General features: G+C 41.1%; 1 protein-coding gene across 2 annotated transcripts in view; it reads right to left on the bottom strand.

Annotated features, from left to right (window-relative positions):
* The window catches only part of JPH1 (junctophilin 1), an 87,141-nt gene that overhangs the window by 8,049 nt on the left and 63,418 nt on the right, over positions 1–15,674 (bottom strand). For both annotated transcript variants that reach the window (XM_054595664.1, XM_054595663.1), the window contains exon 4: positions 993–1,639. In XM_054595664.1, coding sequence (XP_054451639.1) covers positions 993–1,639 — 647 coding nt within the window. The remainder of the gene's footprint in view (positions 1–992; positions 1,640–15,674) is intronic.

Below are 15,674 nucleotides of genomic sequence, written 5' to 3'. Positions count from 1 at the left end.
ATGGTCAAGATTTATACTAAAACCAGCATCTACTAGAAATCTGAAATTTTAGGAGCAGTAACACTCCAGGGGGTTAGAAGACCAAGGTACATTTTCAGTTCGCATATGGAAAAGAAAACTGTTGTAGCTGCAAAGCCTGGCTTAAAGTAAAATCCAAACTAAATATTTATGAGAATAATTCACAATAGCTAGAAATGATATACTTTTATCTAAAGGTGCTTACTCTTTTGGGGAGTCAAGAGGTGGGTTAAGAACCTAGCAAACGGTGGTGGAGCCCTCTCTTCCTAGCTCAAGCTCTGAGTGTCGCTTGGGTTCCTTTGTAGCCATCAGGGAGTTAGCTGTCATTAGGAACTGCATGTTTGTGGGCCTCCAGAATTCACAGGTTGAAACCCTAATCTCCAATGCTACACACATGGAGATGGGGTCTTTGGGAGGTAACTAGGTTATGAGTGTAGGGCTCAATTGGTTAGTGCCCTTATGAAGAAGAGGCGGAGCTTGCCTTCTCTCAGCTGTGTGAGGACACAGTGAGAAGAGGGCCTGTGGTCTATGAACAACGAAGTGGGTCCTCACTAGACACCAAATCTCCTGGTGCCTTGAGCTTGGAACTCCCCAGTCTCCAGAATGGTGAGAAATAAATGTGTTGATTCAGCCACCCAATCTAGGTACTTTTATTTTAGCAGTCTGAACTAAGCTACCAGGAAGTGCTGGAAAAGGCTTGTTAAACCATGATGCCGTCCAAGCTGGCTCTGTGTTAACCTACCTGAATGATGTATAAGGTGGGTGAGTGGCTGGCTGAGTGAACATGGAGGCATTCCTGCCCGGAGAGCTCTTTCCTGTCTCCAGCTACAAACGTGCTCAGATCTGCTCTAAGCAGCCCTGTGGTGTCAGGACTTTTGCAAGCCTAGTTGTCATCAGGGTGCAAGTCACCCGTGCTGCTACCTGAAAGAACCAGAGTGAAGTAAGGAAGAGAAAGCACGTCTTAGACAACTTACCGAATTGGCTTCTTTTTCCAAAGAAGGGCATGAATTGTTGCTCGCTGGATTCTTTGGTATGGCAAGTTCAGACTTCTTGGCTTTTGGCTCAGCTTTGCTTTCTTTGGCAACTGGTTTTGTCACAGATTTAGGGGGACTCCACTTGTTGGATGACGGCTTGTGCACCAGAGCTGAGGAAGAGTGGCCGGATCCTTCATCTTCCTGCGCATCTTCTGGAGGGTGCTTGGGGGCGTTCAGTTTCACGTAATAGCCGTGGTACTGAGAATGCAGCTCCCCATTACTGGGGTTAGGGACATGGTGGCGGCCAGAGTACTTGGACTGGGGCACGATGGCTCCCATCTCCTTTGAGGGAGCCTTTGACATCAAGGGCTTGTTGACCATGGCCATCACCTGCTCATCAGCCACACTCCGTTTGTCTCGGTTGAGTCTGGCCCCTGGGCTGGGGTTCTGTTTCCTTGAAGGTTGTGGGGACGGCTGGGGAGAGTGCCTTTGTTTGGGACTTGCCTCAGGAGACCTTGGGGGTGTCGTACCTTTGCGATAAAAATGAGGAGACTCCTTTGGTGTAGGTGGCTTTTCTGGTACCTTTTCTTCTGGATTTTCTTTAGCATCTACACCTTCCTGAAATCTCTGTTTGATATAATCTGGGCCTGGGGGAAAAAGTGACAACAGAAAGGATGGTGATAAAATAAAAATGAGGCATAAAGGATTGTTCCTCATGGCACATATGTAAAGGAGGTCCTTAAATAACATCTTTTTGTTCACTGTCATTTTGTGATAACACTGATGAGATGCCCTTGGAACTTAACTCTCGCTTATAAAATCAGCCCGTGGTAAAACTTGTTTTGTTATGTTTCACTTAAAGTCATAGTATCTACTGATGATGAAGTGAGGACGCAGAAAAAATATATAGTTAAGTCAGCTTAGCTTTTCTTTTTCTTCTAAATATACTTATGAGGATTTGACTAAGCACAAGCACATTCATTCCCCAGGAGAAAAGATAATTTGTTGCTTAAGAAGTGTTTTTATGTTCATATATATGGTTATTTATACTACTTTGAAAGCCATAAAAATGAAACCATTGAGACTTCTCTGGTAATTGCACTGGCTGTGCCGGCTTGCAGAACACTGAAGAAGATTTCGGAACCCTGCTGACCACACTGTGACTATCTGCATATCCAAATGAGGTGGCATAAATAAAACACAAATCATGCACTCTTCTCAATGACATTGACTCGTGTGTTTAATATTTAATACATTATCTACACTGTATGAGATAATGTAATTTTAATACATTATCTACACTGTATGAGGCAGATAAAAATATCTGCATATTTTTAATGATCCTCTTTCAAATAATCATTTCAAGTTCCTAGGCAGGAACGTCTGTGGTTTAGTTTGTACTTTGCAAAATAACTCTCACGGAGTCGTTCCCAGCATGGATTTTCACTGCAGGCATCAAAACAGGGCTGTTTTCTTTGGCTCACAGGTCTCAGGATTGTTTTCTTGTTCTGAACACTTTAGGATTGTTTATAACAATCCCATATTGTTTTATCAATGTTGGAACCTTTCATTTAAAAAAGGGCCCCTGGTGCTATTTTGTATGGGAGCTCATGGATAGTATGAGGAGTTAAGAAACAGAAAGTGCAGCACAAGATGGTACCAGCCATAAAAGTTTATTTAAGGATGTCAGTGGTCCAGGCAGGGGACATCAGTGGGGCTCTCAGGGACAGCGCCCCAAGATGGTGCCCTCCTGTTGGGGACTTTGCCTCTCAGCCCCTCCCCTAGAACCACATCATGTACATCTTCTGGCCACCACTCCACTCATCAGCCACTTCTCATGTCACGAGATGAAGTCAAGGTCACACAGTGCAGCTGGCCCTTTGCTCTGCACACAGGCCAGAGCTGACAATGTCATCTCTCCTGTATACAAGGGAGAAATCACCCCACCAATTTGCTTACAGGACTTGACCAGCTCTTGTCAACTCCACAGCATCGTTCACTTTCCTTCTGGCTCCCCACCCCTGAAGCGCTGAAAAAACAATTATTCTGAATTGTTAAGAACACATACTGCCTACTTATACTTTTAATTGCTCTCTCCTTGGTGGTCTGAGTAATAATTTGTTGTTAGGAGACTGCTATTTATTATACAAGGCATTTTCCAAAATTCCAAGCCTCACCAAAATCATAGAAAGCAGTCGTTATCCTCATTTTACTGATGTGAAAACAGCTGTAAAAGCTGAACAACCAAATATCACAGAGCTCCTACATATCCTTAAGAGAAAATAGAATGCAGTGTACAATGTAATATTTTAAGCCCACAAATGGGAATTCCTAAGGACCCACAATTATGGGTTGTACTCAGGCCAAAAAATAATAGCATTATCCCACTTTCCATCCTCCAGAAGACAAATCCACCCCTGGAAGTTTAAATTTCCCAAAAAGGTCACGATCACATGTCAACAATGGAGATTTCCTTTTAAACCCAGTATAAGCATCCTCTTTTAAAGAGTCGACCACTTTCTTTTAAATCCTTCATCCACAATGGCAGTATGAATTGTTAGCACAGAGAAATGCCCCTCATGTGAGCGAAGAAAAAAGAGAAACTGCAGTTATTTAAAAGGGGATGTCTTTTCCAAATTTGTTTTTGGTGCTGAGATGGAGACATAGCACCCCAAGAGTGGTGCTCTATTATTTAGAACCCATTCAGGTCACCTACACTAGTCTTCCATGGACAGGCCCCCTCCTCATCCAAAGGAAGGATTGTTTTTACAGAACCCCTCCTTTGTCAAAACAGCTGCTGACAAAGTGACGGTTGACAGCAAGGAGGAAACTGAGGAAACACAGCTATAAGTGACTGAAGATTTGGGGGGGAAACTCAGGTAATTCAGTAATCGTGGGCCCAAGGAAAACAATTATTTTTTAAAGTCAGCACTTAAAGGAGTACGCTTTAGTTATCTGGTAAAAGAGCATAAAGCCATAACCTTGAACACAAAGTACATTTTCAAATGCTTTTAAATTTAGTTTCATTAATAGGCCAAGTGGGAAATATCTGACCATTGGAGGAATATGTATTAATGAATTTATGAAGCTGTCTTTTGGACTCCATTGAATGTATTTATTATCTTTATTGACTCCCAATTATGCATCTAATCATTCCCTCAGATTTATAGAAATCTGATGTGTTGCTTCTTTGGACAGTTCTTCTTTACTAAATGTGTTAGAAAAGGCATTTCTTATGTGATTGCTTGTGTCCCTCTCCTAAGACACAGTTTTCAGGCATATTCATTTCAATTTATCTACAGAGATTCTGATAAAATTCAAAATCTATTGAGCACAAAGCACTTACTAGAAGGTTGGAAGTACACTCTAGCTAGTGCTGTCAGATTAAAAAAAAAACCTTCACTTTATTATGCATTAAAAATAGCTGCATAAGGGAATAAATGTACTCCACAGCAGTGGCTCTATAGTTGCTGCGTCTCAGAGCCACCTGGTGTATGATTCCCAAAGACTTTGACTTAATGAGGATGAAGCAAAGCCTAGAAATCTTGAGGTTTTAACAAATATTTACATACCTAGTTAACAAACGCTAACATACCTAGTTATAGGCATTTGAAAGCATGCCACAAAATATGTTGACTCGTGATGGCCCAACTTAAGCCTTGTATCTAGCTGGAAATGATTCCAACATGGTGCAGTCATATGGGGACTGGGCAGATGATCAAGGACATACAGTTAAAATTTCCAGAATAAGATTTAATGCTTTTGAAACACAACATTTAATATAAGACAAAGGACAGAAATTGTTCTTGGGACTCTTTTCTTGGAAGGCACACGCTGTACCTGCTACCTGTTTGATGGAGGAATGTATGTCAGCATTGCCAGGCCAGCAGCAGGAAGCTGATGAGATATAGCAATTCATGAAAAAGACTAGTCAGAACACTGCCAGGGATGGAAAGGATGGCAAATGGTGTTGCATAAAGCATTTTCATCTCTTTTACAGACAGTACCTATGCATCTTAAAGGGTTTATTCACTGAGGATGCCAACTGGGATATAGGTCACATGCTCACCAACATCCCACACAATAGGAAACAAGAACATTCAGCAAATGTCATCCACCAACACTGAAAGGTTACTTGTTACAGCGGGCAGGAAGGCTCTAAACAGCTATGGCAGATGCTAACAGCAGGGCACCCAGCCAGTTCTCACAGGTGAGCCTTGGAGGGCTGGATCTAGGCAGAAGTAGCGCCATGAAGATTCCCCCGAAACAAATGTCTACAAGGGCAGGGCTGATTGCAAATGCTCTGTAGCTCCATTAGAAGTCATGAAATAGAAATGAGGTTATGTACTGTGGAGACTGCCCTTCAGTAAAGCAGAATCACACTGAAGAATTTTTAAAAGATTATATGGCTTTAATCTTTCAGGAGAACCACTTTGTATGCAACATGGGGAGAACACCGCTCTCCTGCAGGACTCCAGTCCTATCTCTGACAATGCTGCAGAGTCTGAACACAGCGGCAGCAGTGTTGTCTGCAGGACAGCCATTCCCGCCCTTGCGCATGGCTGGCACTCAGCGCGCAGTTGTGAAACTGAATGAATGAGTGGTAAAATAATTGGCAAAATCATGAATTAATCATTTTCTATCAACTGCTAGATTATTCCACTTCTCATTTTCTATGAAAAAACTGGTTTGGATTTTGTCAAGTAAGTTGAGAAGCCATCTTTACCAGAATGCTCCCTTGTCTCAGCCATAAAAAATACGTATGATAGGTACAGAAAATTATGTAATGAGAAATGTGCTTTATCTCTAAAGATTTAAAAATTTTTATTGAATTTATTGGGGTGATATTAATAAAATTATATAGGGTTCAGGTATACAATAATCCACCTTATGTATACTGTATTGCATGTTCACCACTGGAAGTCAAATAAGTCTCCACTAGTCACTGTTTATCTCCCTTTTACCCTCCTCTATCTCCCCTCACCCTCCCTTTCCTCTGATAATCGCCATACTGTTGCCTGTGTCTGAGGGTTTTTTTCCCTTAATCCCTTTACCATTTTCACCCAGCACATCCATCCTCTCCCCTCTGAATGTTGTCAGTCTGTTCCATGTATCCATGTCTCTGTTTCTATTGTTAATTTCGTTCATGAGATTCCACATACAATAAAAATCATATGGTACTTGTCTTTCTCTGACTGGCTTATTTCACTTAGCATAATACACTCCAGGTCTATCCATGCTATGGCAAAAGGTAAGATTTCCTTCTTTTTATGGTCAATTAGTGTTCCATTGTATAAAGGTACCGCAGCTTTTTTATCCCCTCACCTACTGGTGAATATTTGGGCTGCTTCCAAATTTTGGCTATTGTACCCATTAAGCTGCATGGAACATAGCGGTTTACATATTCTTTTGATTTAGTGTTTCAGGTTTCTTTGGATAAATTCCTAGAAGTGGAATTTCTGGGTTATAGAGCAGTTCCATTTTTAATTTTTGAGGTGACTGCATACTGCTTCCACAGTGGCTGCACCAATCTGCATTCCCAGCAACAATGCATGAAGGTTCCCTTTTCTCCACTTCCTTGCCAATATTTGTTGATTTATGGAGGACAGCCATACTGACAGATGTGAGGTGATACCCCATTGTAGTTTTAATTTGCCTCTCTCTGATGTTTAGTGCTGTTGAGCATTTTTTCATATGTCTATGGGGCATCTGTCTGTCCTCCTTGGAGAAGTGTCTATTTAGATCCTTTGCCCATTTTTTAAAATTAGCCTTTTTTTGGTGTTGAGTTTCGTAAGGTTTTTTTTTAATCAATTTTGGATATTAACCCTCTTATCAGGTGTATCATTTGTGAATATGTTCTCTCATTCAGTGAGTTGTATTTTCATTTTGTTGATGGTTTCCTTTGTTGTGCAAAATCTTTTCAGCTTGATGTAGTCCCATTTGTTTATGGGACTTGCGTGAGGTGATATATCAGAAGAAATATTGCTATAAGAAATGTCTGAGACTTTACTGCCTATCTTTTTCTTTTCTAGGATTTTTGTGGTTTCATGACTTACTTATAAGTCGTTAATCCATTTTGAGTTTATTTTTGTGTGTGGAGTAAAAAGGGGGTCTATTTTCATTTTTTTTAATGTATCCATCCAATTACCAAGCACCATTTATTGTATACACTATCTTTACCCCATTGTATGTTTTTGCTTCCTTTGTCAAACATTGACTATAGAGGCATGGGTTTATTTCAGGCCTCTCTATTCTGTTTCATTGATTTGTATGCCTTTTTTTTAATTTTTAAAAATGTTTATTGATTTTAGAGAAGAGGAAGGTGGGGAGAGAGCGGGAGAGAAAGAAACATTGATTGGTTGCCTCACATAGGGGATCAAACATACAAGCTAGGTATGTGCTGACTGAGAATCAAACCCATGACCTTTTGTTTTATGGGACAATGCTGGACCAACTGAGCCATACCAGCCAGGGCTGTATGTCTGTTTTTATGCCAGTACCGTGTATGATTACCAAGGCTTTGTAGTGTAGTTTGATGTGAGGTATCGTAATTCTTCCCACTTTGTTCTCTCTCAAGATTGCTATTGCTGTTTGGGGTCTTTTGTGATTCCATATAAATGTTTGGGATATTTGTTCTAATTCTGTGAACTATGCCATTGGTATCTTGACAGGAATTGTGTTCAATCTGTGGATTGCTTGTGGTAGTGTGGACATTTTAATGTTAATTCTTCCTATCCATGAACAGAGTGCTTCCATTTATTTGTACTTTCTCTAATTTCTTTCTTCAGTGTCTTATAATTTACTTCCTTGGTTAAATTTATTCACAGTTTTTCCTGATGCAATTGTAAATAGGATTGATTTCTTAGCTTCCCATTCTGATGGTTCATTATTGGTGTGTATAAATGTAACTGATTTCTAGGTATTTTGTATACTGCTGTTTTACTGAATTCATTTATCAGTTCTAGTAGTTTTTTGGAGAAATTTTTAGAGTTTTCTATATACAGTATCATGTTATCTGCAAATAATGACAGTTTTATGTCTTCCTTTGCAATTTGGATGCTTTTATTTCTTCTTCTTGTGTGATTACTATGGCTAGGACTTCCAGTATTGTGTTGAATAAAAATGGTAAAGTGGTCATTCCTATCTTGTTTCTGATCATAAGGGAAACACTTTCAGTTTTTGCCCACTGAGTATGATGCTGGCTGTGGGTTTGTCATACATGGCTTTTATTGTGTTATGTTCCCTCTATTCCAATTTTGCTGAGAGTTATTGTAAGTGGATGCTAGATTTTATTAAATACCCTTTCTGCAGCTATTGATATAATGTGATTTTTATCCATTTTGTTTATGTGGTGTATCACATTTATGGACTTGTAAATATTTACCAACCTTGCATCCCCAGAATAAGTCCCACTTAATCATGGTATATGATCTTTTTAATGTAGGTCTGGATCTGGTTTGCTAATATTTTGTTGAGGATTTCAGCATGTATGTTCATCAGGGATATTGGCCTATAATTTTATTTTTTTGTAGTATGCTTATATGCTTTTGGAATTAGGATAATGTTGGCCTTGTTAAATGAGCTTGGCGGCAGTCTTCCCTCCTCTTGAATTTTTTGGAATAGTTTGAGGGTAGGTTCTTCTCTGATATTTATTATTTCCTTTCTTCTTCTCATTTTGAGCTTAGTTTGTTGTTCTTTTTCTAGTTCCTTTAACTTTAAAGTTAGATTATTTGAGATTTTTCTTGTCTCTTGAGGTAGACCTGTAATGCTATGACTTTTCCTCTTAGGATTGCTTTCCCAGTGTTCCACAGATTTTGGGTTGTGGTGTTCTCATTTTGATTTGTATCAAGGGGTCTTTTGATTTATTCCTTTATCTCACTGATAACCCACTCATTGTTTAATATGTTATTTAGCCTCCATGTCTTTTTGTGTTTTTCAGTTTTCTTCTTGTGATTGACTTCTAGTTTCATACCATTATAGTCAGAGAAGATGCTTGATATGATTTTAATCTGGTTAAATTTATTGAGACTTTTTTGTGTCCTAGCATGTAGTCTATCCTAGAAAATGTTCCATGTGCACTATAAAAGAATGTATATTTTGAAGCTTAGGGGTGAAATGCTTTGAAGATATCAATGAAACCCACCTGATCTAGTGTGTAATTGAAGGTCACTGATTCCTTATTGATCTTCTGTCTGGAAAGTCTATCCATTTTCTGTGAATGGGATGTTAAAATCCCCTACCATGACTTCGTTACTGTCAAAATCTTCCTTTATGTCCATCAAGACTTGCTTTATATATTTAGTCGCTCCTGTGTTGGGTGCTTAAATGTTTGCAAGGGTTATACCTTCTTGGATTGCTCCTTTATCATTATGTAGGGACCTTCTTTGTCTTTTATAATGGCCTTTGTTTTAAAGTCTATTTTGCTAAATCAAAGTATTGTTGCCACTGCTTATTTTTCCTTTCCATTTTCATGAAATATCTTTTTCCATCCCTTTACTTTTAGTCAGTGTGTATCTTTCATTCTGAGATGGATCTCTTGTAGACAGTATATACATGGGTCTTACTTATCCATTCAGCTACTCTATGTCTTTTGATTGGAGCATTTAAGTCTTTTACATTTAAAGTGATTATGGATAGGTATGCATTTATTGCCATTTTACTCTTCTGTGCTCCTTTTTTTTTTTTTTTTTTGTCTTAAAGAACACCCTTTAACATTTCTCGTAATACCTGTTGGTGGTAACAAATTTCTTTAGCCCTTTCTTATCTGGGAAGCTCTTTATTTCTCCTTCAATTTTAAATGATAGCCTTGCTGGGTAAAGTAGACTTGGTTGTAGGTCCTTGCTTTTCATCACTTTGAATATTCCGCGCCAATTCCTTCTGTTGAGAAATCAGCTGACAGTTATGGGAGTTCCCTTGTAGGTAACTGTCTTGCTGCCTTTAAGATTCTCTTTGTCTTTAACTTTTGCCATTTTAATTATGATGTGCCTTGGTATAGGCCTCTTTGGGTTCATCTTGTTTGGGACTTTCTGTGCTTCCTGACTTGTATGTTTTTCCTTACCAGGTTAGGGAAGTTTTCAGTCATTTCTTCAAATATGTTCTTGATCCCTTGCTTTCTTTTCTCCTTCTGGCACCCCTACGATGCAGATGTTGTTAGTTTCATCCGCATCAAAGTTCTCTTAAACTACCTCCATTTTATATATATAATTTATTTTTCCTTTTTGCTGCTCTGACTGGGTGTTTTCTGCTACCTTGTCTTCCAAATTGCTGATTTGATCCTCTGCTTCATTCAACCTACTGCTTATTCCGTCTAGTGCATTCTTCATTTCAGATGTTGTATTGTTCATTTCTGACTGGTTCTTTTTTATGGTTTCTACGTCCTTTTTCATGCTTTTGTAGTTCTATGTTCCTTGAGTGTCCTTAATAGCCATGTTTTTGAACTCTACACCTGATAAATTGCTTTCCTCCATTTCAATTAGCTCTTTTTCTGGAGAATTCTTCTGTTCTTTCATTTGGGGCATGTTTCCCTGTCTTCCCTTTTTTGTTTGTTTCTATGTAGACAGTGTTTTGTCTGCTTCCTTATGTTTGTTTATATGTATTAGGTAGATCTGCTATGACTCCCAGCCTTGGCAGCGTTGACTTATATAGTAGGTATCCTGGGGGACCCAGTGGAACAGCTTCCTTGATCACCTGAGCTGGGAGCTCCAGGAGTGTCCCTGTGTGGGTTATGTGAGCCCCCCTGTTATAATTGAATCTCGATTGCTACTGGCCTGTTGGTGCGTGGGGTCAACCCTCAGGCGGGGTAACTCTGAGGATCAACTCCTACCACAATGTATGATGTGCTGTACAGGTGCTGACCACTTGAAGTGGAATTCACCTCAGCAGGGTCTGGTGCATACTGAGATTTCCCTTTGGATATGCTGCTTGTGAAGCTAACTGGATACTGCTCTGATGGTAGCTAAAGCTGTTTACTGGGTGTGTTGGTTTTGAGGCCTCTTGGTAGAGACTCTGGTGCAAACCAATGCCAGGTGCTGTCTGTGACTGGCCCTGGGCAACCTGGTTGGAGCAACAAAGCAATCCAGTTTGTGGCTGCCTCTTCTAGGCCTGGGTGTCCTCAGGAAGAATCAAACTGCACCAAGGCCACTTTTACCAACACTGGCCTGAAGGCAGGTCAGCAAAATTCCAAGGCATCCCAAGATCTGCCTCTGCCTGCTGGCTGCCTATTAGTCTCAGTTACTGAAAGAGCCTCTGGTGGTACTAAAATTGTGTAAGTTAGGTTCTCAGTGAGTGACCAGGTAGGGATGAATGGTGTTCACAAGATTGACACAGGTTCAAACTTGGTGGCAGTGCTGGTCTGAGGCCACTCTGTAAACATCCCAGGATATACCCTATCTAGCTGCCCACTTGGTGCTTGCATACTTCCATGGTTGGGCAATTCTCAGGGAGTCATCAGGATGAGGCTAGCAAAGTTTATTAGGCCCAAACAGACCAAGGTTTGGGTGTGTGTTAAAGGAGGCCTCTGTATTGGAGGGGCGTGTGTGGCAAAAAATGATCCCTGTATTAGAGCCACACAACTCAGTCTGTCCTACATTCTGTCAGGAGCCTGACCTTAGCAGGGCAGGACTGATGGGAGTTCAGTGTTATGGAGCTAGTAGATCTCCCATGAGGAGGAGATGCCAGTCAGGCTTGGTGAAAGGTGTGGGGGGACTGGCCCCTGACAACAGTCTGGATTCTGTATATACCTCAGCAGGGTGTATATGCAGAATGGCTCAAGCCCCAAAGTCACACAACTCAATCACAGACACCCTGGCCCAGACAGCTGACTCCTCAGCAAGGCAAGAGCTCTGCAGGGGGTGGGGGAGAGAGGTGGTGGTGACAGGGAGTCCAGAGGGTGGGGTATGCCCCTGGGCTGATGGTGTCTGCTGTGTGGAAGAGTGACTCAATACAGGTGTCCTGGAGAGTATCCCTTCAGCTGTCACCCCATAGCCACAAACCCCAGTCTCTCCCTACTCTCCGTTCACCAGAGCCCAGGGTGGGTGGCTCTGAATTTTGTGCATTGGCCCTTTAAGTGGGCACCTATGTCTCTAGCAGACTCCCACCTGTTCCTGGTGGACAGAATCCCTGCTGATTTTCACAGCCAGATGTTATGTGAGTGCCTCTTCCTGGCACTCCGGGCTGGGAAGCGGGGCTTGAAGTTGAGACCCCTCACTCCTCAGGGGAGAACCCTCCACACATTGCACAGCTGAGACAGCCCTCTAAACCTCAGCTGTTGCCTGTGGGAGTGGGGCCAGACTTTTCCCCTCTCTCTGCCCTTCCTACCAGTCTCAATGCAGCTTCTTCTGTAAATCCTTGGTTATAAGACTTCTCTTCAGCTAGTCTTCAGTTGGTTATTCAGACTGCCTTCTCTACATTTTAGCTGTAACTCCAGTTTAGTCCTCGGAAGAGGTGAGTGTAACTTCCATTTACTCCACTGCCATCTTGGATCCCTTCTTTCTAAAGACTTCTAATTCATAACAGAAACATGAACATAGGCCCATGATAACCTATGCCAAAGACTTCACTTTTTTACATAAAATAATAAATTTACTGTGTGTTTGCAGATACATGCTACCATGGATTGAATGTATGATCTCTATATTCATAGACTGAAGCCATAAGCCCACATTTTGATGGTACCTGGAGGTGTGGCCATAGGGAGGTAAGTGGGATTAGATTATATCATGAGTGTGAAACTCTTATGATGGATTTGGTGTCCTTACAAAAAGAGGAAGACAGCAGAGCTCTGTCATTCTCCCTGCATGCACCCAGGAGAGACCAAGTAAAAACCCAGGGAGAATAAAGCTTTTACCAGAAACTGACAAGGTAGGAGAAGGCACCCAGTTCCCTTTCCTTTTCTACCTTCCTCTCCTTGAAAACAAGAGGGGAAAAGTCTCCTGTGCATCACCTCACTTTCCCTTCCCCACCTACCTCTCATCCTTTGAAAGAAGTGGGAGAATTCTGCCCACCACATACCTCCCTTTATTTTTTCTACCAACATCTTGTCCTTCAAAAGTGAGAACTCTCACCAGCACCAACCTTCCTTTTCTTTTCCTACCTACTTCTCATCCTTAAAAAAAAGTAAGGAGATGCCTCTATATCACCCATATCCATTCCTTATCTACCTCTTGTCCTTGAAAACAAGTGAGGAGATGTCTCCCCACCTCCCTAGGTACTCTCATCTTTGGGAAGAAATGTGGAGGAGGACACCCCTCTCCTCCCTGTTTCCCACCCATCTGTACTGGGCTTGCTATCTCTGAAGAGGGGCTCACCGTATGTAACACATTTGCCATATTCTAGAGCAGTGTTTCTTAGTCTTTTTTAACCCATGCCCTGTCACTCACCCAACTGATAAACATAAAAATTCTACACTCTGCTTAATATTAAAAATAAAGTAACTTGACTAAAAGGAAACTGTGACAGTGAGACAAACAACCATACATGTATAGTTTATTGATCATACTGTCACCATGTCCCACTCCCCCTTCCTTAGTGACCACCTGAAATCTCATCTTACCTATCCTGGCTTAGCAACTTGAGGCAGAGTGGGGCAGACTCCCATTGCCACCAAAGCTCACAAGACTGATGCAGACCACCAGGAGGCTGACCCATTTTTTTTTTTTTTTTTTACAACAACCGATTTTAACATCATATAGGCCAGGGGACTTGTACTGATATCACCAGTGCATGTTCTCCTTGACCTGCACCAGAAATTCAACCAAAAAAGAAGGTTGCTGGTGAGAACATGGAATCAGGAGATGAAGCATAAGATGAATCACATTTCCGAAGGCCTGAGCCTTGACTAGCCTGATGCAGCCAATTCCTCAGTGGGGTGATCTTGCCAATAAAGACACAAACTGTTGGCGATGGTTCCCTGCATCCTTCTCCATAATAGAAATGTCCTTCCAATACAACCGCTACACTATCTTATGTTTTGGCCAAGGTTCCTCTCTCCTCTGGATAGTGTTTGGACGGCTGCTGCCAAAATTTGCCTCTGTGACTCTTTTTTCTATACTCTTTAGGTAACCATTTCTGTCTTTAGATGTTTTAATACACTCAGTCAGGCTTTCAGGGAATCTTACAACACTGAAACCCAGGTTATCACTTACGAGCACTTTCTATACCTCTGTGCAGTATCATGGTTCATTTTAAAATTAAGCTCTCAGAGGGCAACCTTTCTCCAAATTCTTGGAGGATGACTTGCTGTGTCACTCATGGCAGTTTATTTTTCTGTGTACATACATAGTCACCTACACACATTCACACACATTTGTATGCTCTTTTTATTTATTAGAATTTAATCCTTTACTCAAAGTCATCCCACAGGGCCAGATCGTTTTTCCTTAGTTTTTAACTGAACTGCAGAATCATAGAGGTATAAAGGCATAAGATTTAAAAAAGATGGAAACCATGTGAAAATATTGCCCGCTCCTGAAGTAGTTAACCTACCATGGAAGGGATCAAAATGTCAGCTCTGTCTGACAAAACATGCACTCCCATCAAGGGAATTATTTATATCTTAGATATATAAATTAACAGAGAAGCCTGACTTAGAAAAAGAACTTGAAAACCATTTTAGACTTGTCTGATTTGCTCACCCTGTAACGTAGAGGGGAAAGTATGGGTTATACTCCCTTGAGAAGCTCAATAACACTCAGCAGAGAAAAGACTTTCTAGACAGTTGCTGAAGGAAGTGCTGGTTGTGTGTCAAAGGGGACTACAGCCACTGCCTCCCCCATCCCCCTGGCTCTTGTATCAAATAAAGCTGTTGTTGTCATGTCCTGCTACAGGGAAGTATTCATTACTGAATGAAAACTAGCTTCCATGAAGCCATTTTCACTCAAAGGGTGGAATTACATTTTCCCACAATATTTTTTATCCCTCAAATGCTTTTACACCATAAAAGGCTTTTAAAACCATTTTGTCTGGGAAACTGAGATGACCTTCAATATCATTTATCTCTTGGTAGCACCTAATAGAAATCTATAGGGACCCCATTCTCCAACAGAAGTAACAACAGAATCCAGGAATAAGCATCTGCAGACAACAATAGGAATTTTGTTTGCTTTCAAAGCAGCTCAGTCACTACTGGCTCTTGAAGCAGTGTGGTCTCCTGACAATGCCAGCCCTGCAGGGGAGGAATGTGACAGTCCCTTTTGGGTGGCTGCACTTGGTTCCCAGCTCTCACACCTTACAACAGGTAGTTTGCCAATGTACTTAGATACTAATAAAGAGAGTTCATGTCATACCAGAAAAGTTTCTTCACACCTGAAGTCACCATAAAAATGGAAAAAGTTTCCCTTAAATGATTTCAATCTCAGCCAGAGGATTAAAATATAACACCCATTATTACTAGCTGTCTCCTTTGAATTATTACAGAAGTCACTCCACTCTGTGGCAACTCCACCACTCAGCCGGACTGGGCCTCGCCCCAGCCTCTTCCACGAAAACTGAGTCTTCTTAACCTGGCCTTTTATTGTCTTCATTCCTTGCAGGAAAAAAAAAATTTACTTCTCTTTCCTCCATCCTTTATTACAGTCAACTTCCTAACTTTTATGTGGATCTTGCCATTCTGTACACTTTGGCTTACCTTGTTCATTTAGTCACAGCAATGCTCTGTGGGTTCCAATAATCTATCACCATCACTGG

This window comes from Pteronotus mesoamericanus, unplaced genomic scaffold, assembly GCF_021234165.1.
Source record: "Pteronotus mesoamericanus isolate MK-2021 breed Mesoamerican mustached bat unplaced genomic scaffold, CSHL_Meso_final scaffold_54, whole genome shotgun sequence".
Taxonomy (NCBI): domain Eukaryota; kingdom Metazoa; phylum Chordata; class Mammalia; order Chiroptera; family Mormoopidae; genus Pteronotus; species Pteronotus mesoamericanus.
This window is presented reverse-complemented; position numbering and strand designations above follow the sequence as displayed.